The sequence below is a fragment of the Pan paniscus genome, chromosome 18 (assembly GCF_029289425.2).
Source record: "Pan paniscus chromosome 18, NHGRI_mPanPan1-v2.0_pri, whole genome shotgun sequence".
Lineage (NCBI taxonomy): Eukaryota > Metazoa > Chordata > Mammalia > Primates > Hominidae > Pan > Pan paniscus.
Genome location: NC_073267.2, coordinates 269,125 through 292,304, shown reverse-complemented (window position 1 = coordinate 292,304; position 23,180 = coordinate 269,125). Strand labels below are relative to the sequence as shown.

Here is a 23,180-nt window from a genome sequence, read left to right as displayed (position 1 = left end):
ACCCCCATGGGCCCCAGCCAGGACTTCCTGGGGAGGGAGGGGCCATCAGCCGCCTGGAAGCCTCCAGCTGTTTGTAGCACTGTGTGCCGCTTCCCGGGGTGGGGGCATAATGTGTCATCAATCCGTGTTTATAAAGCAGCCCTGGATGTGATTCCACACCCTCCCTGCTTATCCCCTGCAGCCATGCCTCCCAAAGAATGAGTCTCTCCTTCCTGTGGGAACAGCCCCCCATCCCCCCGAGTGCTCCCCCTCAGTCTAGTAGGGAAACTGAGGCCCCAGTTGAGCCTTTGTCTTCTTGATGGGCAGGGAGAGGATGGGTGTTACTTTGTACTTATATTTATTCTGATGTTACAAGTGATACATGGTCCTTGCAGAACTCATGGGGAGTCCAGAGGCTCCCAGAGGGGTGTTTTTATCCCCACCTTTCTTATGAGGAAAGAGAATCACTTGGAGAGCAGATTGGCCCCTGCCCCAGGAGGTGGAGAGGCCGGCACCGGGGCGCCAGCAACCAACTTCTCCAGATGTTCTGGACTGAGTGCTGGGGGTTGCGCAATCTCTGGGCACACCCCCCCCCCCCACTTCCTGGTTTGTGGTCTAATGCTCCCACCACAGGCTGGAAGTGGTCGGATGAGAGTTCCAACTGTGGCCTGCAGAGTGGGCTGGCGGGCTGGTCCGGGACAAGAGAAAGTGGTGCCAGGTGAGAGGAGGGGGCCTGGGGCTTCCTCTGTCCCCAGTTTGTCCCACTGCTGGGCTGGAACAGGTGAGAGAAGGGGGCCTGGGGCTTCCTCTGTCCCCAGTTTGTCCCACTGCTGGGCTGGAACAGGCTTGTTGGAGGAGGCAAGGATATCATTGGAAGATGGAGATGAGAACACCCTTGAGGCTTTGAAAGGAGTGAAGGCTAGTATTGGTGCTGGGGTGAGCAGCCCTGACCCCCCGACCTCCACAATAGGCCACAGGCTGTGGAGGGGCTGGAGCTGCCTCCAGCTGTAGGAGGTGTGGCCATCAGTTGCTGGAGCCTTTACAAACAAGTCTTTGAGAGATGTGGCTGTATTGGCTACAGGGGCCAGGGTTCTAGTATCAGCCTTATGACCCCAGGGTGCCCAGCACACTGGCTCCATCTTCTCTCTGATGGAGGGGGGGTGCTGACAACTGTTGAGGTGGGTGTCAGGTCAGAGCCCATGGACTCCTCTACACAGCTTTGAGCTGGCAGCTTCCCAGCAGGGTGGCTGCTGGCCTCTTGACTGGTCTCCGCGGCCGTCTGTGTCTGATGAGCCCTGGAGGGCCAAAGCTTCTTTGGGCAGAGAAGGCAGCCACTGGGCAGGCCGAGGTTGGGTGTGTGTGAGCTACATCCTCCCTGCCTGGGGCTGTGCTGCCAGGCCCTGGGCCCAGGTGCTTATGGGAACCCCTTGCCAAACCCTGGGATATGGGGAGGGGGCAGCTGCCTCAGAAATAGCCTATGACTTCAGGCCACTGGCTGGCCTGGCCCCCTTCTGCCTCTTCCCCAAATAGCCAGGAGCTGGTCATGGGCCCATCCCTGGAGCCCTGCTCCCCCGGCGGTTTCTTCTGATCCTTCCAGGGACTCTCCAAAGCCCAGAGTCTGACCCCTTGGGTGATTACTTGTGGCCTAGAAGCTGAGCTGAGGATTCTGGGGTAGCAGAGGATTCTGGGGTAGCTGTTGGGAACACTCCTCTTACTGGTCAGGGCTCCCATTCCCTCGTGTCCTGGTGTGAGGGCCACAAACCCTGGGGTTGGTCTAGACCCTAACCCTAACCCTAACCCTAACCCTAACCCATTTTCAGACGCCTGCCCACCAGCCCCGGGAGTGCTGGACAACTGCAGCTGATTTCCATTTCTCCAGGGTGCATGACACGGGAAGAGAGGGGCCGGGAGCTGGGTTTCCGTATAGGGGGCTCCTCCACCAGGACAGAGAGTAGTAGGGCAGGCAGGAGGCAGAGCACACATATGTGCACACACTTGTCTATGTGGACTGGGTACAATCCTGAGTTTCATGCGCGTCTGTGTGAAGACACCACCAAGCAGGCTTTGTGTGAGCAACAAGGCTGCTTATTTCACCTGGGTGCAGGCGGGCTGAGTCCCAAAAGAGAGTCAGCGAAGGGAGATGGGGTGGGGCCGTTTTATAGGGTTTGGGTAGGCAGTGGAAAATTACAGTCAAAGGGGGTTGTTCTGTGGCGGGGAGGAGTGGGGGTCACAAGATGCTCGGTGGGGGAGCTTCTGAGCCAGGAGAAGGAATTTCACAAGGTAATGTCATCGGTTAAGGCAGGAACCGGCCATTTTCACTTCTTTTGTGATTCTTCACTTGCTTCATCTGGATGTATAGTGCAGGCTTGGGCTCAGAGGCCTGACACTGAGCACACGTGTGTCGACCCCCCTCTGATCATCCTTCTGATGACCTCACTCAGGAGGCCAGGGTGGGCTGAGAGCCTGGGGATTCCTGGACACAGGCTCTGAGCTGGGGATTTGCCTGCAGAGGCAGACTGGGGCATGCTCCCCACTGAAGGTGACTCCTGGGTGCGGGGGGTTTCAGCTCTGAGCCAGCTGTGGCTGGTGCTCCTGGCAGCTGGCGATGAGTGTCTGGGTCTTGGAGCGGGTCTAGGTGGGGTCTGACAGAGTCCGCTGCAGGAGGAGACCTGCTGACACCAGATGCCCAGCTGTGGCATGCTTTGGAGGCAAGCCCAGTCCCCAGCTTTCCAGAGAGGACACCACTTCTGGCCCTGCCAGCCTAGTCTGGGCATCCAGGCCCAATAGGGCTTGCTTATCCCCGGCAGGGTCAATAATGCTAAGCATGGAGACTGTCCTGTCTCTGGCTGTGAGCCTGGCATGGGAGGGGTGGCACGTGCAGGCTACAGGAGCACTGAGTGTTGGCACCGGGGCAGGCTCCCTCTCACCCGGTGTCCGTGATGCACTGGCAGTCATCCCCTGGTGGAGTTACCCTCCACCCCCTCCAAAGCTTCCATTGTCTCCTTCTACATGAGAATTGTGTTGATATTGCCTGTGTTCAGCGAGCACCCACGATGTGCAGGCACCGTCCTATCCCGTGGCATGGACAAGGATATGGGCAGGGGAATCTTGCCCAGGCTCTGGGATCTACCGGTAAGTGTACCAGCACCTTTAGTTCAAATTAGCTCCTTGTGTAGCCAAGGAGCAGGCCATTGTCTGCGTTGGGCCCTTAGTGCAACAGCTCAGTTTGGAGAGGGCTGGTGCCATCCAGACCCAGAGGATGGCACTGAAGCAGCAGCACCTTGTGACCAGCACAGGGCCTGAAGACACATTTGTCCGAGGCCTGGGGGGGCACCCTGTAGAGGGGTCCTTAGGGACCCATGGGATGAAGGGATCCCTGCACCCTCTATCCAGAGGAAGCCTTGGCCACCCACCACTCAGAGCTCCTGGACAGCCCTGCCCGTACTCTGCTGTTGGCACCCCTGTCCCCCACCCTGGGAGGGTCAGCCCACCCAGTGTCAGGAGAGAAACGCTGGGAAACTCTCACCAGCAGCCCCAGCGGAAAGCAGAGTGCCATTTTGAGTCCAGCCCAGATTGTGCAGGGATATGAGCCCACCCCGGGGTGGCCGCTGAGCTCTGAGACAGTGAGAAGAGCCCAGAGTGGACCCCAGACACTGCGCTGCCTCTGCTGAGTGGCTTCAGGTGGGGCCGGTGCAGCCTGGCCTGAGTGCCTGCTGGTGGAGCAGGGCTTCTGGGGGTAGGGGCACAGGGCAGGGGGAGGGGTAATGACTGCGGTCCTGAACTGAGTGTGTGCATCAGTGTGTACACGTGTGTGTGTGCACGCGTATGTACCCATGAAAGATGTGCATGAGTAGGTGGGTGCATGTGAGCACGTGCATGTGTAGGCGAATGAACGCATGAAGTGGAAGGATGTGGGGACGTCTGTGTATGATTGTGAGTGATCGGTGCCCATGAATGTGTGTGAGGGAATGTGAGTGCTTAGTGGGATTGGGTGAGTGTGGGATACAGGACTTGTCAGTGTGGGCCTCTGGAGGAGGTCGGGTTCAGGGGAGCCAGGGATACACACCCATCCTCCACCCTTTACCCCGTGCCTGCTCTCCCTCCTCACTGCCCCTCTTCTCAGCACAAATCAGGGCAGGACAGGTCAAGCCTCAATCTGGAGCCAGGGAGAGGCGGAGCCGCCCAGCGCTGATACTGCCATCCGCTCCCACCAGGTCCTCCGTCGGGCCGAGGCGCTGGAGACCCCAGCCCCAGGTGTCCCCGCGGGCGGACACTGGGGAGCAGGGAGCCCCGCGGCCTTCCGGGAGGAGGTGACTTGGGCCGGGCAGGCGGGCGGCGCGCATTCCTGAGCTCTGAGTCAGCGCGACCGCCCCGCTCCGGCCGGGCCCGCCCCCGGCGCGCACGCCCCTCGCTCCATGGCATTCCCGGGCGGGCCGGACCGGCGGGCGGGCGGGCGGGGACTCGGCGCGGGCGCCCTCCCGGCCAGCGGCGGCAGCCCCTCCTCCCCGGCGCCCTCAGGACCCCCCAGAGACCCCCGGCGGCGGCAGTGAGTGAGCGCGGCCGGGAGCGCAGGGCTCCGGGGGCGGGCGGGTTCCGGGGCTGCGTCCCCGGAGCGCGGGGCGAGTCCTCAGCACCCCGTGGCCGGAGCTGCTCAGAGCGGCCGGGGCCGTGTCGGGGCCGTGTCGGGGCCGGGCCCGGGGCTGGGGCCGGGGCTGGGGAGGGATCGCGGCGAGGCCCCGCTGGGGCGGCCGGGCTTTTCTTCCTGGAGTTTCCCGAGTCGCCCGCGGAGGCGGCCCAGCCCCGGATTCCTAGCCCGGCGCGCCGCAAAAATAGCCCGTGGCCGGATTAGCAGTCCCAGCGGCCTGGCCGGGCCGGACAGCTCGGCTCCAGCCCCCGCCCAGCAGCTGAGGGTCCCAGGAGCGGGAGTCTAGAGTCCGGGGGTGCCCCAGGTCCCTCTAAACTCCCCCCACTGCATTTTCCTTCCCGGCCACGACCGGTGGGTGGTGTCTCCGAGTTGAAACTCCAGCTCTGGGCGGGATGGTCCCTGTCCCGGCTGCCCTCACCGATGGGAATAGCAGGAGCCGTGGAGCTGGGGGTGGGGGACTGACTCCGCCTTCTGCCCCACGACACTGACTCCCCCATCTGTAAACATCGAAGCTCCAGGGTGGGCTGGGAGCGACTCCCGAAGACAGACTCTCACTCTGTGCGCAGAGGCCAACGGGGACAGGCCTTCTCCCAGCTGGGGTGACAGCCAGACCCCAGATGCTCAGGGCATTGGCAGAGGGCCTGGTTGTCTGTCATGCTGGGGGCATGTTTGTGGGGCTGGGTGGGGAATGGGCAGGGGATCTTCCCTGGCCCCCCAAGGCCTGCTTCCAACCCAGGTGGTCCTGACCAGAGTTTCTTCTGTGTGTGCCGCTTGAGATGGTGAATGTGTGTGTCTGTCCCGGTGGGTGGGGCCTAGGTCTGGAGGCCCTTCTATCCTGGGAACTCCCACCCGCCAACGGGACTTCCAGTTGGAGACCGGGAGAAGATTCAAGGATGAAACTGGCTTTTCAGGTTTGACCCAGCTAGATGCCTGGGCAGTCCCAGGCTGGGTTCTCCCCACCCCTGTGGAGCTAACCCCAACCTCCTAGCCCCCACCCCAAGGGTGGGCAGAAGCTGGGGACCAAGCAGCTGGCTGGGGCTCAAGGGGTCCCTGAGGTGGAGCCCCCTGCCACCAGGGGTCATTCTGGGCAAGCCGGGCCCCTTTTCCTGAGAATGGAGCAGGGGCAAATGGAGTGCATGGGAGTCTGGTGGTGCCAGATTGAAGGGGCCTCAGACCCTTTCCCAGCCCTTCCAAGTAGCTTTCACTGGCTGGGTGGCCTCCATTGCACAAGCAGGCCCCTCAACCAGCACCCCTCATGAGCTGGCCGGTCCCCACCTTGGGGAGCTGACTTTCTAGGGGGCGCTCTTGGTTTAGGGGGAGTTGCCCAGGTCTTCCCTGCCTTTCAGGGACCATCAGGCCCTCCCCTAGGATCTTCCCAGCTACAGTCCCTGCCCAGGGCACCCCCAGTTGCTCTTGGCTGTGAGGGCCTCCGCCACACCGGCTCCAGTTCCCCCACCTCAGTGTCTGTGCCAGGATCACATTTTGCCCAATGATTGGATTCCTTGGCTTCTGCCTTTTTTTCTGAGTTGGACGATTTTGGGGGTGAGTCCTTCCTTCTTCAACTGAGATGCCCCTGATGGAGCAGGTGGCAAGCGGTCTTAGAAGGGTCTGACAGCCGTCCACAGCCACAAGGCTCAAGAACCCAGGTGCTCTGCCTTGTCTTCTGGGGGTCTGCAGACAGGGTCCCTTCTACCGCAGCTCCTGGGCAGACCTGGCCCAAGGCTTTGAGCTCCCTTATAGGCTCTGGGACCTTAGGCAGTGATGGGCTTCTCTGAGCCTCAGTTTCCTTATCTGTAAGATGGATACAGAGGACCCCTCCCAGGGGTTAGACAGACCAGTGTGATCAGTCAGGATCTGGTTTGAGGAAGCTGAGCCAGGCTGCTGAGGACCGAAGCCATTTCTGCTCTGACTTGGTTTCCCTCCTGTGGCCTCTCCAGTCCTATCCTGCTTCTGGTGGGTCCTGGGAGGGGCTTGCAGGGTTGCTGAGCCCAAGGGTGCCTGGGCACCTGGGTGCATGTGTGTAGGGCCAGTCAGGGACACCTCTGGAGGGCTCTGACTGGTGACTGGGCTGCCCATCTGTCCTCTGGCCAGACGTGTGCACGGGATGTGGGCCTCTCCCACCTCCAGCCTGGGGAGGGTGTTTTCACATAACTCCTGAGACCCAGCTAGACTCCAGACTGGGGACTAGCAGTGACCAGCTTACCAGGCAGTTTACACCCAGAATCTAGTGTAGCTAAGTCCTTGCTGCCATCCCCTTTCTGACTGTGTGGCCTGGACAGGTGCCCTGAGCTGCACTTGGTGTCCCCTGATTCCTGGTTGTGTCTGCCATGTCAGCCCCTGTCAGACCCAACTGAGTCAGGGGTTTAGCTCTGGTGACCCCTGTGCCACATTTGCCAGCTGAGCCTTGGGGCAGTGCCTCCCCCCTCCGCGAAGTGCTGGCCCCTTTGTGCACGACCCTCACAGGTCAGGCCCTCAGGGATTCCTGTGTCTCCAGGCCCTAACGTGGCTTCCCTCACAGATGGCCTGTAGCAGGGAACCTCTTGTTCTGTCTACTTGTCTAGGGTGATGAGGGGAGGCAGGGTGCCAGTCTGTCCTGCTGGGGACCTGGAGAGAACCCTGCAAAGGTCTCAGGCCTGCCCTGCTCCACCCTGAACCTCATTTCTTCCACAGAAAAGAAGAGGCTTCACTGGGAGGGTTGAAGAGCACTTTGGGGTTTGCAAAGGGCCTAGCAAATATCATTCTCAGCATGATGCCATAAATAGACAAGGCAGAGAGGCCAGGTGACTTTCCCTTCATTAATCCAGAAGACCTGGAGGCTGGGCTGCCAGACAGCTGGTGACCCCCTTCTCAAGGGAGATCTAGGGTTGAGCTTCAGATTAGGAGTCAAACAGAAGACTGAGGGTCAGAGAGCAGCGTGTGGGTGGGGATGCTGGAGGAGCCACATCCTCCTGGGATGAGGCTCAGGTGAGCTGAGGACACGTCTGGGCAGGTGTCCCGGGGTGAGGCCCCTTGCTCCAGCTGACCTCGGCAGCAGGCAGTTCCTTGGGCGGAGCAGAGCCCAGGCTTGATGGTTCTGGCCCCGGGGTTGGCAGTCAACTCCGCCGCCAGTTGTCCCTGCAAGCATGGTCCTGTGAGTGTGCAGGGCAGGCCTGAGCACAGAGGTGGTTGCTGCTCACACCTGAGGATGCAGCTCTCCACTGGCTGTGGCCACTGTCTATGCCTGGACTGGCCAGAGCTTCTCTCTAGTCTCTTCCCAAACTCGACACCTTTGGAGGGTTCTGTCCCCAGGTGTCCCCAGGGCTGCATATGCTCTAGGGCCCTTTCACCCCCCAGCTCCTGCCCCTCAGAGAGTGCCAAGTACCCACAGGCTACACCACCCTGTGATGGAGTCAGCCGCTGCTATTGTGCCAGGCACTGCTGTGACCCCTGATTTCCAGATGGGAAAGCTGAGGCTTGCTTAGGGTTGTAGGTGGTGGAGACACATGGGGCCCAAGCATCAGCCTGGGCTGTCCCCAGTGGCCTCCCTGCATCGGCTCCTGCTTTCTGGCTCTCCCTGCACCTGTGCACGCGGCCAGCTTGATGGGTGCCCAGACATCCCCAGAGCAGAAACCTGAGTTAACAGGACTCTCCACCATCCCCCACTCAGCCCTTCCACACCAGGCTCTGCAGGCAGCCAGAGGGGACGTCAGCATGCCTGGCGCCAGTGGCTCCCTTGACCCTCCTCGTCCCTCAGCCTCATCGAGAGTCCTGCCCGCAGCCCCCCAGCTGGTCCTGGGATGCACTGTGGCTTTGGGTGTCTCCTGATGGGGCTGGGCCTGGGCTGGCAGCTGTGAGGCTGCTGCAGTGACTCAGATGCTGTGTGACCCCAGGCAGTCAGGCCTTCCGTGGGCCACGGTTTCCCCATACACTGAGGGGTCAGCGGGGTGGGGGAGACACTGTTTGGATCCCCCCGAGGGGCTTTCTGGGAACAAGAGCCCACTGTGCGCCTGGGGAAGGCCTGGACACTGAGCCACTGTCTCTGGGAGGGCAATGTGCCGCTCCCTGGCCAGACTCTTTGTCCAGCCTGGGCCTGCCCCTCCCCACGCCTACTCCGGCTCTTCCTTTGGAATCCCACCCACTTGAGGCCCAGATGGGGATCTAGGCACACAGGGGTGGGGCAGACCAGAACACCCAGCACTGCCCACCCGCAGGACCTATAACTGTCGGTTCTCAGGTCCCCTCCTGCCTGCACTCCTAGCAGCAGGGGTTTTTGTGGAGGTGGGAACCCCAGGAGACCTGGATGTAGAGCCATGGCGGCTGGTGCCTCCCTCATGAGCTGAGCACTCTACTGTCTCCTGGGGCCGACTGTGGTCCCCGGCTGAGACAGTACTGGGGAGGTTCCTGGGGCCGACTGTGGTCCCCGGCCGAGACAGTCCTGGGGAGGTCAGGTTCCCCGTACACACTCACAGCTCTCAGCTCTTCTCACCCCCTAACTGTTCCTGCTTGCATCCGCTCATGCCAGACAGCTCCTCTTCCCAGCTGAGAGGTCATCTTGAGGAATCCTCTGTTACCCCAGATTAGGGACCCAATGGCCTGCGTTGTTCAGTGATCAGTGTCTACCCAGCGGTGGCTTCAGAGCAGGCCAGTCCTGAGCACTGTGGAGGCAGCAGTGACAGGACAGTGGCCCATACATATGTGAATGAACTCCTGCCTTGTGCTGTGCCCAGGGATCCAGGCCAAGGACCGCCTTTGGGTAGTAGGGCAGCCTGAGGCTGCAGGTCCTCCCACACAGGGGAGGGTGGGCAGAGCGCATTTGCAGGGCTCTGAGATGGGAGGGAGTCAGGTGTGAGGAGCAGCGGAGAGCAGGAGCCAGGGAAGTCATGGATGTGTGTGAGCCCATCAGCTGGCAACGGTCTCTGTTGGCAAAGGTCACTCACACTCCTGAGTGAAGAACCAGCTGGATGTCGCCTAGTGCTGCTGGGCACAGGTGGAGACTCCTGGAGAGGCTGGCCCCCTGGATTCAGCCTGCTGATTCCTGGCAGTGGCCCCAGTCTCTACGCTGGGCCCTGCTCCTCTCTGGCCCGCATAATGGCCTCACTAAGAGCATTCGTCCATTTTCTGGGTGAGAACATGCTGGGAGTGTACTCAGAATGCTGTCCCAGCACTGTGGGTTCCGGAAGCCCCTTGCCGAGCACCACCTGCCTTCCCAACGTGCCTGATGCTGTCTGAAATTCCAGCCTTAGCGTCTGAGACTCAGAGGTGGCCCCTCCTGGCTATTCCTTACCAGCAGGGTGATGGTACTGCAGTCCGTATACCCTGTGGAGGGAGGGCTGGGGGACGATGAGGAAGTCTAGCTGTGACCCCTTCACGCTGTGGCTGGGCCGTATCCAGGACATGCAGGTCTGGGCTGGGTTTGGGCCACGAGTCAGATGCAGAGGGGTCTCCTGGTGCAGTTCCCAGAGGGACCTTGACCCACCCAGTTCTCAGTTAGGATGCCTTTCTGTCCTACCCTGTTGCACTCTGGGGCTCTGCATGGGTGAGGGGCCCTGGAAGGATTTCCCAGTGACGTGGAGTTGCTGCCCTTGGCTCTTGCCCCTGATTCCAGGCCAAGTATGGGCCAGGGACAGGAACTCAGCCTTAGGGGGCCATGTGGATGGAATGATCCCTGGGCACCCTGCCTGGGGAGTGCCCCAAAGCTTTGCCCCCCAGCTCTCACCTGGGACCTGAAGTGCACAGTCAGCTCAGATAAGGGGCTGGAGCGTGAGGGGTGGGGTAAGAGCCAGCAGAAGGCATCCCTGAAGTACCCCCTCCCACCTGTGTCTGTTCTGGTCCCTGTAGGACCAGTAGGGGCTGTGAGCAGCATTCCCAGCCTTTCCCTGGTAGTACAGGGTCGGAAGGAGCCGTGAGCTCTGTCCCAGGCCTGTCCCTGGCTGGCATAAGACCATTAGGAGCTGTGAGCAGCACCCTGGGCTGTCTCTAATTGTGCTGCCCTCCATATATGACCGTGAGCAAGGCAAGCCTGTGTTTCCTGGCCTCAGTTTCCCTATTTGTACAGCATAGGTGGGGCTTTCCTCCAAGCAGTTGAGAGGGAGACCTGTGAGTGAAAGCCATTTCTGGGGCCTTAGTGGGTGGGTTGCAGACCCTGCGGCTCCGAGCCTGTCAGAGGCTGCAGCTCTTTAAAGAGGCTGAGGAATTTGGGGTTTTCTGTCCAAAATTGCTTCAGCTCTGGCCAGCCCCCCACTATCTGTCTCGTGTCATGCTCAGGGGCCCTTCTCAATCTGGGTCTCCACTGGAATCGCCATGTGGTCCCCCTGGGTTGGGGACAGCTGCAGGTCTGCCAGGAAGGTGTAAGGGGGAAACGGAGTCGTAGTCATATGGCCAGGCAGTGGTGGCCAGCATCGAACCCTGGCCTATCTGCTCTGGGGCCTTCCCCTGGGCCCTGGCCCTGTGCCTGGCATGTCATGGTAGAGCCAAGCATGCAATGCCCTGCAGCCCCGGCACCGAGCCGCCTCACTGCTGTTTCTGGGCGCGTGGCGCCACCTGGTGGTCACTACGGTGTCTGCGCCCAGGTGGTTTCTGGAAAGTCATTTGTGCCCAGGAGCCTGGGGCCACCAGCTGCTGCTGTGTCACCCTCTTTCCTGAATGTGGTAACTCTATGCACTGGACCGATCACACACCCCTTACAGGCTGTCATGTGCATAGTGGGCCCTTTGTCCCTGGAGTGGAAGTCTTGGTGGGTAAGAGGGTGAGGCCTGGGTAAGACAGGTGTGAGATTTGCCCTGGGCACAGACTAGGGTGAGCCTCCTGTCACTGAGACCTCAGATCGGCTGTGTCCTGTGTGTGGAAACCCCTGCAACCCCAGCTGTGCTCACTCCCCTCCTTCAAGCCTTTGCTCAGATGTTACTTCATGGGGAGGCCTCACTGCCTCCTGTCAAGCAACCCTAGTTTGGTTCCCCCCGCCCATCATACTTAGCATCTTTTAACCAGTACATTCACTCATTTAAAAAGTTTATTGTCTAGACGGTAAGCTCCAGGAGGGCAGGGATTTTGTCTCGTTTCTCCACCAATGTGCCTCAAGCACCTAGAGCAGTATCCTGACCATAGTGTGTGCTCAGATAGTTGTCCCATGGACTTATGTTGTCTGAGGACCTAGGCTGTGCCCAGCACTGTCTGCTGGGATGAACAAGGCAGGCACAGAGAAAGTCGGTGCTGAGCACACAGTAGTGCTCTGACAATGGGGGACATGAGCGCCACGGTTGGGCTCATCACTGCTTCTCCCTCCTCCCGGGTCTGGGTGCAATGAATCTTCAGATGTCAGCGTTGTCATTATTGAATAACACACCATGCCCCGCAGGCCTGCCTTGCTCTGCCAGGAACCATGAGTGAGGCCCGCAGGGACAGCACGAGCAGCCTGCAGCGCAAGAAGCCACCCTGGCTAAAGCTGGACATTCCCTCTGCGGTGCCCCTGACGGCAGAAGAGCCCAGCTTCCTACAGGTAGGCCCTGGCCTGCAGGGACTGTGGGTGCCCCCTGTCCAGTACCCTCACCATGACCCTGTTGCCCAGCCCCTGAGGCGACAGGCTTTCCTGAGGAGTGTGAGTATGCCAGCCGAGACAGCCCACATCTCTTCGCCCCACCATGAGCTCCGGCGGCCGGTGCTGCAACGCCAGACGTCCATCACACAGACCATCCGCAGGTACCAACACCGCCCAGCTGCTCCATGGGGTGGGAGCTGGGGGCTGGTGGGGCAGAGGCAGGTACACAGAGGATGGGAATGAGAACAAGGGCCCTCCTGTTTCAGCTTCCTCCTCCATCTCGGTCCCCACATCCCCTTGCCCTCCTCCTGTTCTGGAGACTGACCGCTCTCACCCCACTACCCTGCTCCACTCCCTTCTCTTCAGCACTCACTCTCTCCTTCTCTGTCTCCACCACCCGGATGCTCTTGCCTCTTAGCAGCCGACAAGTACGCTTCGGGCGTGTCCACACTCTGCCCCTCTTGGGTCCCCGGGCTGCCCGCAGGGCCTTCCCACAGCGCCAGTCTCTCTCTTGGTCCCTGCTCAGGTATCTCATACAGGTCATGAGTGTGTTGGTGTTTTCTGGCATGTGCTTGGCATGTGGCCTCTTGGGAGCTGCCAGTGTGGTTGGCATTCCCTGGGGCTCCTAACGGCAGGTGCTGGCAGTGTTTTTGTTTGCATGTCCAAGTGCTGTGGACAGCCTGCCTGGGCCCGTAAGCACCTGCTGTCTGAGCTCTGTGGTGTCCTGGGGCCAAGCTCTCTCAGGTTGAGCTCTCAGCTCCTTCTCTGGACTCAGTGCCTCCCCTCAACTGCCCCTCAGGGATGGTGGGGTGAGGGCCTCTATGAAGCACTCAACCGGGCAAGGCCTGCCAGCTGCGGTCTAGTGGAAACTTGGAGTTGGCTAACAGTTCAGGGGGTGGCCGGAACCCATTCATCCTCTTATTAGATCTTGCCTACCCAGACCCTGGCCCCTGGAGTGACTACAGGCCTGGGGCAGGGCATGCTGCCCCGGAGGAGGGCCTTTGAAGTCCCCTGCCTGGGAGGGGGCGATCTGGCTGCCCCTTGCTGAGTCCCTGCCATGCCAGGGGGACCGCCGACTGGTTTGGAGTGAGCAAGGACAGTGACAGCACCCAGAAATGGCAGCGCAAGAGCATCCGTCACTGCAGCCAGCGCTACGGGAAGCTGAAGCCCCAGGTCCTCCGGGAGCTGGACCTGCCCAGCCAGGACAACGTGTCGCTGACCAGCACCGAGACGCCACCCCCACTCTATGTGGGGCCATGCCAGCTGGGCATGCAGAAGGTATGCCTGCCTGTTGCTGCCTCCTGCAGGCCCCTCCTTCCGCTCTCAGGGGCTGGGGCTGCAGACACAGCCAGCCTGAGCAGAAGGGACTCTCTGGGAGCTCACAGTCTGGAAGGGCAGTCAGACAGTCTGCTCGTGAAGGCACCTGAAACAGTCTCTGGGAAGGGGTACCTTGGGATGGGGACATGGTCTTGGGATTGCACCAGGGGGCCAGTGTCTGGATGGGAGAGCATTCCAGGCAGGACCTCTAGGTGCCGTGGGGTGGGAGTGGTGGCCATAGAGCTGTCCAGGGGGCCAGTGTCTGGATGGGAGAGCATTCCAGGCAGGACCTCTAGGTGCCGTGGGGTGGGAGTGGTGGCCATAGAGCTGTCCAGGGGCCCGTGAGGAGTCGGGAGCAGCAGTCACGCTGTCTTTGCAAGGCCTGTGTGCCTCTGGGTGAGCTAGGAGCCCCCATGGTCCTGACTCCAGCATCTCCTCCCCTCCTCCAGATCATAGACCCCCTGGCCCGTGGCCGTGCCTTCCGCGTGGCAGATGACACTGCGGAAGGCCTGAGCGCCCCACACACGCCCGTCACGCCGGGTGCTGCCTCCCTCTGCTCCTTCTCCAGCTCCCGCTCAGGTTTCCACCGGCTCCCGCGGCGACGCAAGCGAGAGTCGGTGGCCAAGATGAGCTTCCGGGCGGCCGCGGCACTGATGAAAGTGGGTGCAGGGGCCACAGGTGGGGTTGGGGGCCGACCCAGCAGCCGGGTCTCACGCTCACTTCCCCGTCCCCAGGGCCGCTCCGTCAGGGATGGCACCTTTCGCCGGGCACAGCGTCGAAGCTTCACTCCAGCTAGCTTTCTGGAGGAGGACACAACTGATTTCCCCGATGAGCTGGACACATCCTTCTTTGCCCGGGTAAGAAGTGCCCAGGGCGTCCCCCCACCCCCCGTTCCCTTCCTCCCCGTGTCCACCCTGACCTCATGTGTTTGCTCAGGAAGGTATCCTCCATGAAGAGCTGTCCACATACCCAGATGAAGTTTTCGAGTCCCCATCGGAGGCAGCGCTAAAGGACTGGGAGAAGGCACCGGAGCAGGCGGACCTCACCGGCGGGGCCCTGGACCGCAGCGAGCTTGAGCGCAGCCACCTGATGCTGTGAGTGCGGCAGGCAGGGAAGGGGGGCAGAGAGAGACCCCGGGGGCCCGTCAGGAACAGCTGGGCGAGTATCGGCATTCACCTCTGTGGGCGATGGAAGGGGTAGCCTCAGGGACTGGGAACTCACTACTCACTGGCCACCAGGGGTGGGAGACGCAGGGCTGGGCATGGCCCCCGTCTCATGGCTTGCCTGTGGAATGGGACAGCAATCTTAGAACCCAGGGGCTGGGCAGAATCCAACGGGGAGGCGGAGGTGACAGAGGTGATACTTGCTGAGTTGCAGAAGTCAGTGTGTCCCCGTTCCAGCTCCCTGCCATCCCCGGAGGCCCGCAGCGTTGCTTTTTTACTGGCAAGGAGAAGGCAGATGCCGGGCGACTTGCGCAGCATATTCGCCAGGATAGAGACAGGGTGCCCTGGTGCCCCCGGGGAGGGACTGCAGCAGTTTGCGGGGCTGGGGCGGGAGGTGAATGCCGGCTCCCTCCAGGCCCTTGGAGCGAGGCTGGCGGAAGCAGAAGGAGGGCGCCGCAGCCCCGCAGCCCAAGGTGCGGCTCCGACAGGAGGTGGTGAGCACCGCGGGGCCGCGACGGGGCCAGCGTATCGCGGTGCCGGTGCGCAAGCTCTTCGCCCGGGAGAAGCGGCCGTATGGGCTGGGCATGGTGGGACGGCTCACCAACCGCACCTACCGCAAGCGCATCGACAGCTTCGTCAAGCGCCAGATCGAGGACATGGACGACCACAGGTAGGCGTGGCAGGCAAGGCCTGGGTTGGGATGGAGGCTCCTGGGGGAGGGTGGGGGCTCCGGGTTGGGGATGAGGCCCCCGCTGACGCTCCACCCCGCAGGCCCTTCTTCACCTACTGGCTTACCTTCGTGCACTCGCTCGTCACCATTCTAGCCGTGTGCATCTATGGCATCGCGCCCGTGGGCTTCTCGCAGCATGAAACGGTGGACTCGGTGAGCCCCTGTGCCTTCACTGGGCCCAGACGAGTGGAGTCTGGGCACTGGACCCCCTCCCGACCCGCTCTGGGAGGAGAGGGCCAGAGTCGGGGCCCGTCTGATCCCGCTCCCCAACCTCCCAGGTGCTGCGGAACCGCGGGGTCTACGAGAACGTCAAGTACGTGCAGCAGGAGAACTTCTGGATCGGGCCCAGCTCGGTGAGGGCGGGGCTGGGGGCGGGGCTGGCGGGGGCGGGACCGGCAGGTGCCCGGCGGGCGGGAGGCCTGGACTGCGGCTGCCCGTCTCCCTCGCCCGCAGGAGGCCCTCATCCACCTGGGCGCCAAGTTTTCGCCCTGCATGCGCCAGGACCCGCAGGTGCACAGCTTCATCCGCTCAGCGCGCGAGCGCGAGAAGCACTCCGCCTGCTGCGTGCGCAACGACAGGTCGGGCTGCGTGCAGACCTCGGAGGAGGAGTGCTCGGTGCGTTTCCCCGCCCTGGACTCCCGCCCTCGTCTGCCCCGTGTTCGCTCTTTCCTTCAGACTTCAGATAGACTCGGCAGAGTGATCCTTCGCCCTCGTTCCTGGCACATCCCGCCGTCCTTACGCGCAAGGCCTTTCTTGTCATATTCATTCCTCCTTATCCCCACCCTCCCCCATCTCCAGCTCCTCGCCCCGTAGACCATCATCTGATTTGGTCTTTTGATTTGGGTGTACTCTTCCAGCATGTGTCTTAAGGCTGACATAAGTGGTATTTGCCTCTTTTCCACTAAGCAATTTTTAAAAAAATTCATCCCAACTTTCATCACATCATCTTATGTGGAAGTGCCATAGTCCATACCAGTTCCCTGATTTAGGACACAGAGGTTGTTTCTGATTTTCAGCTAACAGGAATTATGCTGTCAAACTCCTTGTAAGAGTCTTTTCCAACATGCACGTGCATCTCAAGAGTGGGGGTGACTTGTAGAAGCGGAGGGAAGAGCTCAGTGGTTTTGCCTTCGACTCCTGACTCCCTGCGTGCCCCTCATTGCCCTGACCCAACTGGACCTGACCCTGTGTCCCCCTCCCACAGTCCACGCTGGCAGTGTGGGTGAAGTGGCCCATCCATCCCAGCGCCCCAGAGCTTGCGGGCCACAAGAGACAGTTTGGCTCTGTCTGCCACCAGGATCCCAGGTTAGTCCTGCCGGCAGCTCTCTCACCTGCCTTTGTCCACACCTTCCCCGGGGGCTGTGGTGCAGAGGGTGTAGGGGCTCCTCTTGTTGGTGACTTGGCTGGAAGGGTGCCAATGCTAGGGGCTCGAAGCCGGGTCTGACCACATACTTGGCTCATGCAGGGTGTGTGATGAGCCCTCCTCCGAAGACCCTCATGAGTGGCCAGAAGACATCACCAAGTGGCCGGTGAGCTGCAGTTGGGGGTTGTTAGGGAGCCCTCCGTGTCATGCGGGGGAGAATGCCACACCCCACCCACTGGTGATACCAGAGATTCCCATCATGGGACCACCTCACGTTTTCAGAGGCTGTGCACCTGACCTTTGCACAGCCTGTCCATCAACCAGCGCCTGCCCCTCTGAGCAAGTAGATCAAGAGAACTAGATGGAGACTTGAAAGGTCAAGTGACATTATTCCAGTTTGATAGAGACTCAGTGTGGTGGCCTGCTTGAAGTCAAGGAAGCCACACCGTTTTCTGCTTTATGAGCCCACCCGTCTTTGCCTCTACCCCCAAACGTGGTGTGGGGCCAAAGGTTGGGGGAGGCCCTGACCCAGCTCATCCTCATTTGTGACCCAGATCTGCACCAAAAACAGTGCCGGGAACCACACCAACCATCCCCACATGGACTGTGTCATCACAGGACGGCCCTGCTGCATTGGCACCAAGGGCAGGTATGTGTGCATGCCAGCGAGTGCAGCTGGTCTCTGGGCTCAGAGCATCGCCCTAGGGCCTGCCTTCTCCCTAACCAAATCCTGAAATAACCCAGTATACCAAGGGTGTGGGGTTAGAGGGGGTCTGGACTTCCTTGGGGCCAACAAAGGTGGGTAGGTGCGGCTGAAACTCGCCCTGGATGCCAGCAATCCCCCTCTGCAAGGCAGCAGTCTGCGAACCCTGGCCTGCCTTTCTAGGTGTGAGATCACCTCCCGGGAGTACTGTGACTTCATGAGGGGCTACTTCCATGAGGAGGCCACGCTCTGCTCTCAGGTAGGTCTGCAGAGTGTCCGTCGTTCCCCTCCGCCAGCTGCTGTGATGCTGATATGCTGCTCTGCGCAGGTGCACTGCATGGATGATGTGTGTGGGCTCCTGCCTTTCCTCAACCCCGAGGTGCCTGACCAGTTCTACCGCCTGTGGCTATCCCTCTTCCTGCACGCCGGGCAAGTGACACTGTGGGCCGGGTGGGGGGTGTCAGGGTCCTCAGGATTGGCTGGCTGGGGGTGGCAGAGAGGTCACTTCCCTGCTGAATGTCTCCCGACCCCTGCCTGCTACTGACTACAGGATCTTGCACTGCCTGGTGTCCATCTGCTTCCAGATGACTGTCCTGCGGGACCTGGAAAAGCTGGCAGGCTGGCACCGCATAGCCATCATCTACCTGCTGAGTGGTGTCACTGGCAACCTGGCCAGTGCCATCTTCCTGCCATACCGAGCAGAGGTAAGGCTGGCCCTCAGGGTGGGGATCCTCCCGTGTGCACCTGCAGCCTGCTGTGAACCTGTCCATATCAAGCACTGAGTCTGGGAGCATCTCCAGTTGGATCCTCGGTCCCAATATGCTCTGGGCCATGGGAAGTGGGGCAGAAAGATGAGGCCTTGGGTCCAGGGGGCCTGCCCAGCCCCACGGCCTTACAGCTACCCCAACCATCCCCCAGGTGGGTCCTGCTGGCTCCCAGTTTGGCATCCTGGCCTGCCTCTTCGTGGAGCTCTTCCAGAGCTGGCAGATCCTGGCGCGGCCCTGGCGTGCCTTCTTCAAGCTGCTGGCTGTGGTGCTCTTCCTCTTCACCTTTGGGCTGCTGCCGTGGATTGACAACTTTGCCCACATCTCGGGGTTCATCAGTGGCCTCTTCCTCTCCTTCGCCTTCTTGCCCTACATCAGCTTTGGCAAGTTCGACCTGTACCGGAAACGCTGCCAGATCATCATCTTTCAGGTGGTCTTCCTGGGCCTCCTGGCTGGCCTGGTGGTCCTCTTCTACGTCTATCCTGTCCGCTGTGAGTGGTGTGAGTTCCTCACCTGCATCCCCTTCACTGACAAGTTCTGTGAGAAGTACGAACTGGACGCTCAGCTCCACTGAGCTGGCTGCGGGCTCCAGCGGCCGCATGCTCCAGCAGGCCAGAGCCAGACACGACAGCCCTGAGCCTCACAGGCTCACAGGAGTCACCTGCTCCATGTGGGGACTGGCCTGTTTCCGGAACACAGACCTCTTTCTTGTGCCTTGTTCACTTCTGTTGAACCCCTCATACTGCCGGGCATTTATTATACTACTTCCTGTCATAACCTTCTAGCTTGTTTCTTGACGACCACCTCATGTGGCCAATAAATGGACTGGGAGCGTTTTAGCTGCCATTAACTTGACCAGGGCTTCCCTATCCTTCTTCGTTTCTGGCTGGAAGCTGTGGAGGGAGGTCCCGCGGGCCCCTTGTGGCTGACTCACCCGGGCAGGGAACTGAGTGTCAGAAACAGTCACGGGCTCTTTCACTTCCCAGTGAAATCCTTCAGCCAGGCACGTGCACCTTGCTCTTTCTCCTTAGAGTGGCTGGTAGCCGACGCTGGGACAGGGACCTAGGGATGTGCTGTCCCACCCTCCCCACATGCTGGGAAGCACCCCGCCCCCACCCTTAGCAGCTCCAATTTCCACCCCACACTCCCTCCCTGTCCACGGAACCTGCTGCAGGGAACCCTAAAGGCTGAGGCTGGAGGGCCCACACACAGCTGTGCTGTGCTCGCTGCCACCGTGAGCTCCAGGATGCAAACCCTAAAGCTGCTCTGCTTTTATTTCCTCCTTGCCGTGGAGATCATGGTAACACAGTTGTGTGGTTTGGGGAGTGGTGTGGCCTCAAGGCTTTGGTGGTGTGGTGCCATCTTGGACTATAGGACTCGCCTGTACCAATTCTCTCCCCTTAACTCACCTCTGTGATGGGGCAATCTCAGTCTTTGCTACCCAGGTTACTGTGGCTTTTTACTTTTCAAACTAAGAAGCAAACAGGTTTATTTTATACACTGGGCCAGGCCGTGGGTCTGCCATGTGACTAGGGCATTTGGACCCAGGGAGAGGTCAGTCTCAGGCCAAGTACATGAAAGGAGGGAGCGCTGGCTCACCCTGTCCTAGTCCTGAGGGCCCCCAGGTTGATGCTGACAGTTCCTGTTGGGCATGCCTGGGGTGAGGCCACCACAACGTCCTTTCTGTGAAAGAGGCACGATGACTCGAGGACCCATTCCTGCTGGGAAAAAGCTCAGCCACCAGGGATGAAGAGGGTTGTCCTGTCTGGAGGCTCACTTTTGCCTCAGCTTTTTGATGAAGGAAACCTCGTCTCGATTCCGGATGCCGTAGCTGAAAAAGAAGGAAAGGCATAAAGCACCTGCCCTACAGGAGGACACATCTGTGACTCCCCTCCTGAGGCTGTGGAGGACCACAAAGAAACAACAGAGGGGAGGCGTGTGGCTTCTGGGAAGGCCAGGAAGTGGCAGTGGCCATCCTCTCTCAGACCCAGAAGCACTCCGACTCACAAGTCCCTGGGGCAGGGAACTGAGTGTCTGATAGAGTCACAGCCTTTCGCCTCCATGCCCACTCTGATTTCCTCCCTCCTGGCACTGTGTAGCCCTAAGCTGCCACTGGTGGGAAGCAGCAAGGCCCCTCCAGGTGCCCTCTGCCTGCCATTCTCCTAGTGGGGAGGGCCCCAAGGAAGCTCCTTGGAGGAAGGTGTTATCTCCGGAGAGGGAGCCGCAGCCCTCTGGCAGAGCATGGGGGACTAAGGGGCAACAGAACAGCCGTGCCCTACGGCTCAGGATGTGGCCGGCACTTACTCTCGGAGCTTCTTTCTATCTTCCGTGAGTTTCTCTCCTGCAGAGGTCAGATGGTACGTCCTCCACACGTAGGACCTGCAAGAGGGGAACGCAGGTAAACCACATGCCCTGAGCAGGGTGAGCTGAGTGGCTCTGCATGACGTGGGCTTGAGGCATGCAGCCCTATGGGACCTGGGGCAGCTGTCCTCCCTACCTGGGCTGTTCTGTACAATGTGCAAATTGGGTCTGAGGCAGCTACAAGGAGGCTCTGTTCTCAGAGGGCTGTCTGGGGCGGCTTGGCCAAACAAACCTTGCTAATGCAACAGGCGACAGTGTTGAGACTCAGTGAACAGGACAGTTGATCCAATAGGAGAGTGAGGGCTGACAGCACCCAGGTGACAAGGGGATGGGAGCCCCTACAGGTGTACCATCCATAACTAGGGAGGCCACTTCCAGACACACTGGAAATTCCCGACAGTGTCCCCAAGTGAAGATACCCAGCAGCTCGGATGGGGTGATGCCGATGGAAGAGCAGAATGTTGGGGATGACCGAGGCAGGAGTCCCAGGCACAGAACGACCCGCACTGTCTGTGACAGGGAGCTCATCACTCTTGTGACAGGGAGCTCATCACTTCAGTGGTGCTGTACTCATGCAGAGCTGAGAGCTGTTTCCAGGTGGTGCCTGGTGACAGTGCCAAGAAGGGCACTAGCCCCAGGAAGGGCTATAATGAAGGGAATGTTGTTCCACTTACCAGCTGATGTGCTGAATGCCCCCTTCACGCTCCTGCTTGAGCTGCACGTATCTCTGGATGGCCTTCTTCAGGTCCAGGACTGTGGCACTCTGCACTACAACCACGGCTGCAACCACGGACACAGATGGGAGAAGATCCATGGTGAGAACCCAAAGCCACAGCCTCCGATGGCAGGAAAGGAACCAACACCTCTGTGCACAGGGCAGGTTTGTGGTTGTCCCAGTACCCCTGGGCATGGCCTGTGAGTTTCTGAGCAGGCTGACCAGCACTGTTACATCTTCCTGCTGTGAAAGCCTGGACCACATAACCTGAAGGGAGGAGGGCAGCACTTACGCATTACTTCTCCATCCATCTTGCACACTCGGACCGTCATTGCCTGGCCGTATTCTAGGGCTATTTGGGAGTTGACTTCTTCCAAAGTAACCTACAAAAGAGCAAGGGCAGAAGTGGGAAAACTGGCTCTCTTTACCACCTTGAGCAACAACAAAGAACAAGCCGATAGTGGCCAAAAAGTGGTGCTCCATTTTACGAAGGGCAAGGAAGGGTGGTTGCCTGTATGTTACGGTTTCCCAATTCATCAGAGCCCCAATCTCATGTTCCACTCACATTTTAATGTCCATAGTGGACAGAGTCTCTGGGGGAAAGAGGTGCTAAGAAACAGGCAAGAGAATAAACTCACATGAGGACCTGCCCCCAGGGGTGGGTAGGGGCCTGTCAGTTCACCCTGAGTATATCCCTGATCATCAGGACCCAGGCCAGGGCTCGGGACTGAGTAAGGCAGGTGTGCAAAATTTACCGGGGCAGCAAAAAACGGTAATAACAATAAATATTTTAATACAACATTTAAGAAATACAAGGCAATTAAAATATCCATGATGAGCAAAATATAAAACATTTAAAATTGGCCGGGCGCGGTGGCTCACGCCTGTAATCCCAGCACTTTGGGAGGCCGAGGCAGGCGGATCATGAGGTCAGGAGATCAAGACCATCCTGGCCCAACATGGTGAAACCCCGTCTCTACTAAAATACAAAAAATTAGCCGGGCGTTGTGGCGCGTGCCTGTAGTGAACCCGGGTGGGGGAGGTTGCAGTGAGTCGAGATCGCACCACTACACTCCAGCCTGGAAACAGATCAAGACTCAGTCTCAAATAAATAAATAAATAAAAAGACAGTATCGTCCCAAAGCATGATACTGACGCTTTGACACATGATTGACGCTTGAGGCAAATGGAACAATCAATACTACTAATCTTGCTCTTATTTAAAACTAAGCTTTTTCGTTTACTGTAGGCTCTTTTTTTGCATCAACTTTGACTTTTAAAGGTATTACAGGCCAGGCGGGTGGCTCACACCTATAATCCCAGCATTTTGGGAGGCCGAGGCAGGAGGATCGCCTGAGCCCAGGAGTTTCAGATCAGCCTGGGCAACATAGTGAGACTCCCTCTGTACAAAATATTTAAAAATTAGCCGGGTGTGGTAGCGCGCACCTGGGGTCCCAATTACTCGGGAGGCTGAGGTAGGAGGACGCCACTGCACTCCAGCCTGGGCAGCACAGCAAGACCCTGTCCCCCGAGCCCCCTAAATACAATTACATTAAAATGTCATTTAATGTCACTCACTAATGAGGTTTTTGGTTCCTCTTTAAGCTTCGCGCCCCAGGCGAGTGCGCCCGGCCAAGGTTAAAACCCTCGTTTACGCCCTGAGGCGCCTTCCCCAGCCTTGGGCCGCAGCCTCCCACCAGCACCTTCGGAGGCTGCCGGCGCCCGGATGCCCGGCCCCCCGGGGAACGACTCCCGCGCCCCCAGCCCCCGCCCGCACGCACCTGGATCGGCAGATCGCAGAGCAGCGGGTCCTGCACCACCATAGCCAGACCCTCCTGGAACACGTCCATGGCCTCGGAGTGCGGCAGCGCCTCTTCTTCGTCCTCATCTTCCTCCTGCGCCTCGGGCCCACCCGCGGCCTCCGTCT

The 23,180-nt window shown here is 59.9% G+C and overlaps 2 protein-coding genes across 7 annotated transcripts; one reads left to right on the top strand and one right to left on the bottom strand.

Annotated features, from left to right (window-relative positions):
* The first annotated feature begins 604 nt into the window (after positions 1-604).
* On the top strand, positions 605-19,032 carry RHBDF1 (rhomboid 5 homolog 1). Of its 6 annotated transcripts, none has more exons than XM_034951558.3 (18): positions 605-697; positions 11,958-12,098; positions 12,168-12,298; positions 13,202-13,415; positions 13,904-14,113; positions 14,189-14,311; positions 14,391-14,548; positions 15,033-15,287; positions 15,389-15,500; positions 15,626-15,700; positions 15,801-15,962; positions 16,552-16,652; positions 16,813-16,876; positions 17,265-17,359; positions 17,597-17,672; positions 17,742-17,842; positions 17,964-18,117; positions 18,332-19,032. In XM_034951558.3, the coding sequence occupies exons 2-18, from the start codon at positions 11,982-11,984 to the stop codon at positions 18,749-18,751; spliced, it is 2,568 nt and encodes an 855-aa protein (XP_034807449.1). In that variant the 5' UTR covers positions 605-697; positions 11,958-11,981; the 3' UTR covers positions 18,752-19,032. The 6 variants fall into 6 exon arrangements, with proteins under 6 accessions (XP_034807449.1, XP_063454176.1, XP_034807448.1 ...); XM_063598106.1 differs by having other exon boundaries at positions 625-760; XM_034951557.3 differs by lacking the exon at positions 605-697 and adding an exon at positions 4,385-4,525.
* A 617-nt stretch (positions 19,033-19,649) lies between these two features.
* SNRNP25 (small nuclear ribonucleoprotein U11/U12 subunit 25) lies at positions 19,650-23,166 on the bottom strand. Its single transcript, XM_003809386.7, has 5 exons — positions 23,035-23,166; positions 21,546-21,636; positions 21,213-21,318; positions 20,482-20,556; positions 19,650-20,008 (listed from the first exon to the last, which is right to left on the bottom strand). Exons 1-5 carry the CDS (start codon positions 23,101-23,103, stop codon positions 19,951-19,953), a joined length of 399 nt encoding a protein of 132 aa, XP_003809434.1. The 5' UTR covers positions 23,104-23,166; the 3' UTR covers positions 19,650-19,950.
* Positions 23,167-23,180: the final 14 nt, after the last annotated feature.

Coding starts and splice junctions, on each gene's coding strand:
- RHBDF1 (XM_063598105.1), top strand. CDS start 11,982: ATGAGTGAGGCCCGCAGGGACAGCACGAGCAGCCTGCAGCGCAAGAAG. Junction 13,416..13,903: donor GCCAGCTGGGCATGCAGAAG/GTATGCCTGCCT, acceptor CCCCTCCTCCAG/ATCATAGACCCCCTGGCCCG. Junction 14,114..14,188: donor CGGCCGCGGCACTGATGAAA/GTGGGTGCAGGG, acceptor CCCCGTCCCCAG/GGCCGCTCCGTCAGGGATGG.
- SNRNP25 (XM_003809386.7), bottom strand. CDS start 23,103: ATGGACGTGTTCCAGGAGGGTCTGGCTATGGTGGTGCAGGACCCGCTG. Junction 21,637..23,034: donor TCTGCGATCTGCCGATCCAG/GTGCGTGCGGGC, acceptor GCTCTTTTGTAG/GTTACTTTGGAAGAAGTCAA. Junction 21,319..21,545: donor GATGGATGGAGAAGTAATGC/GTAAGTGCTGCC, acceptor CCGTGGTTGCAG/CCGTGGTTGTAGTGCAGAGT.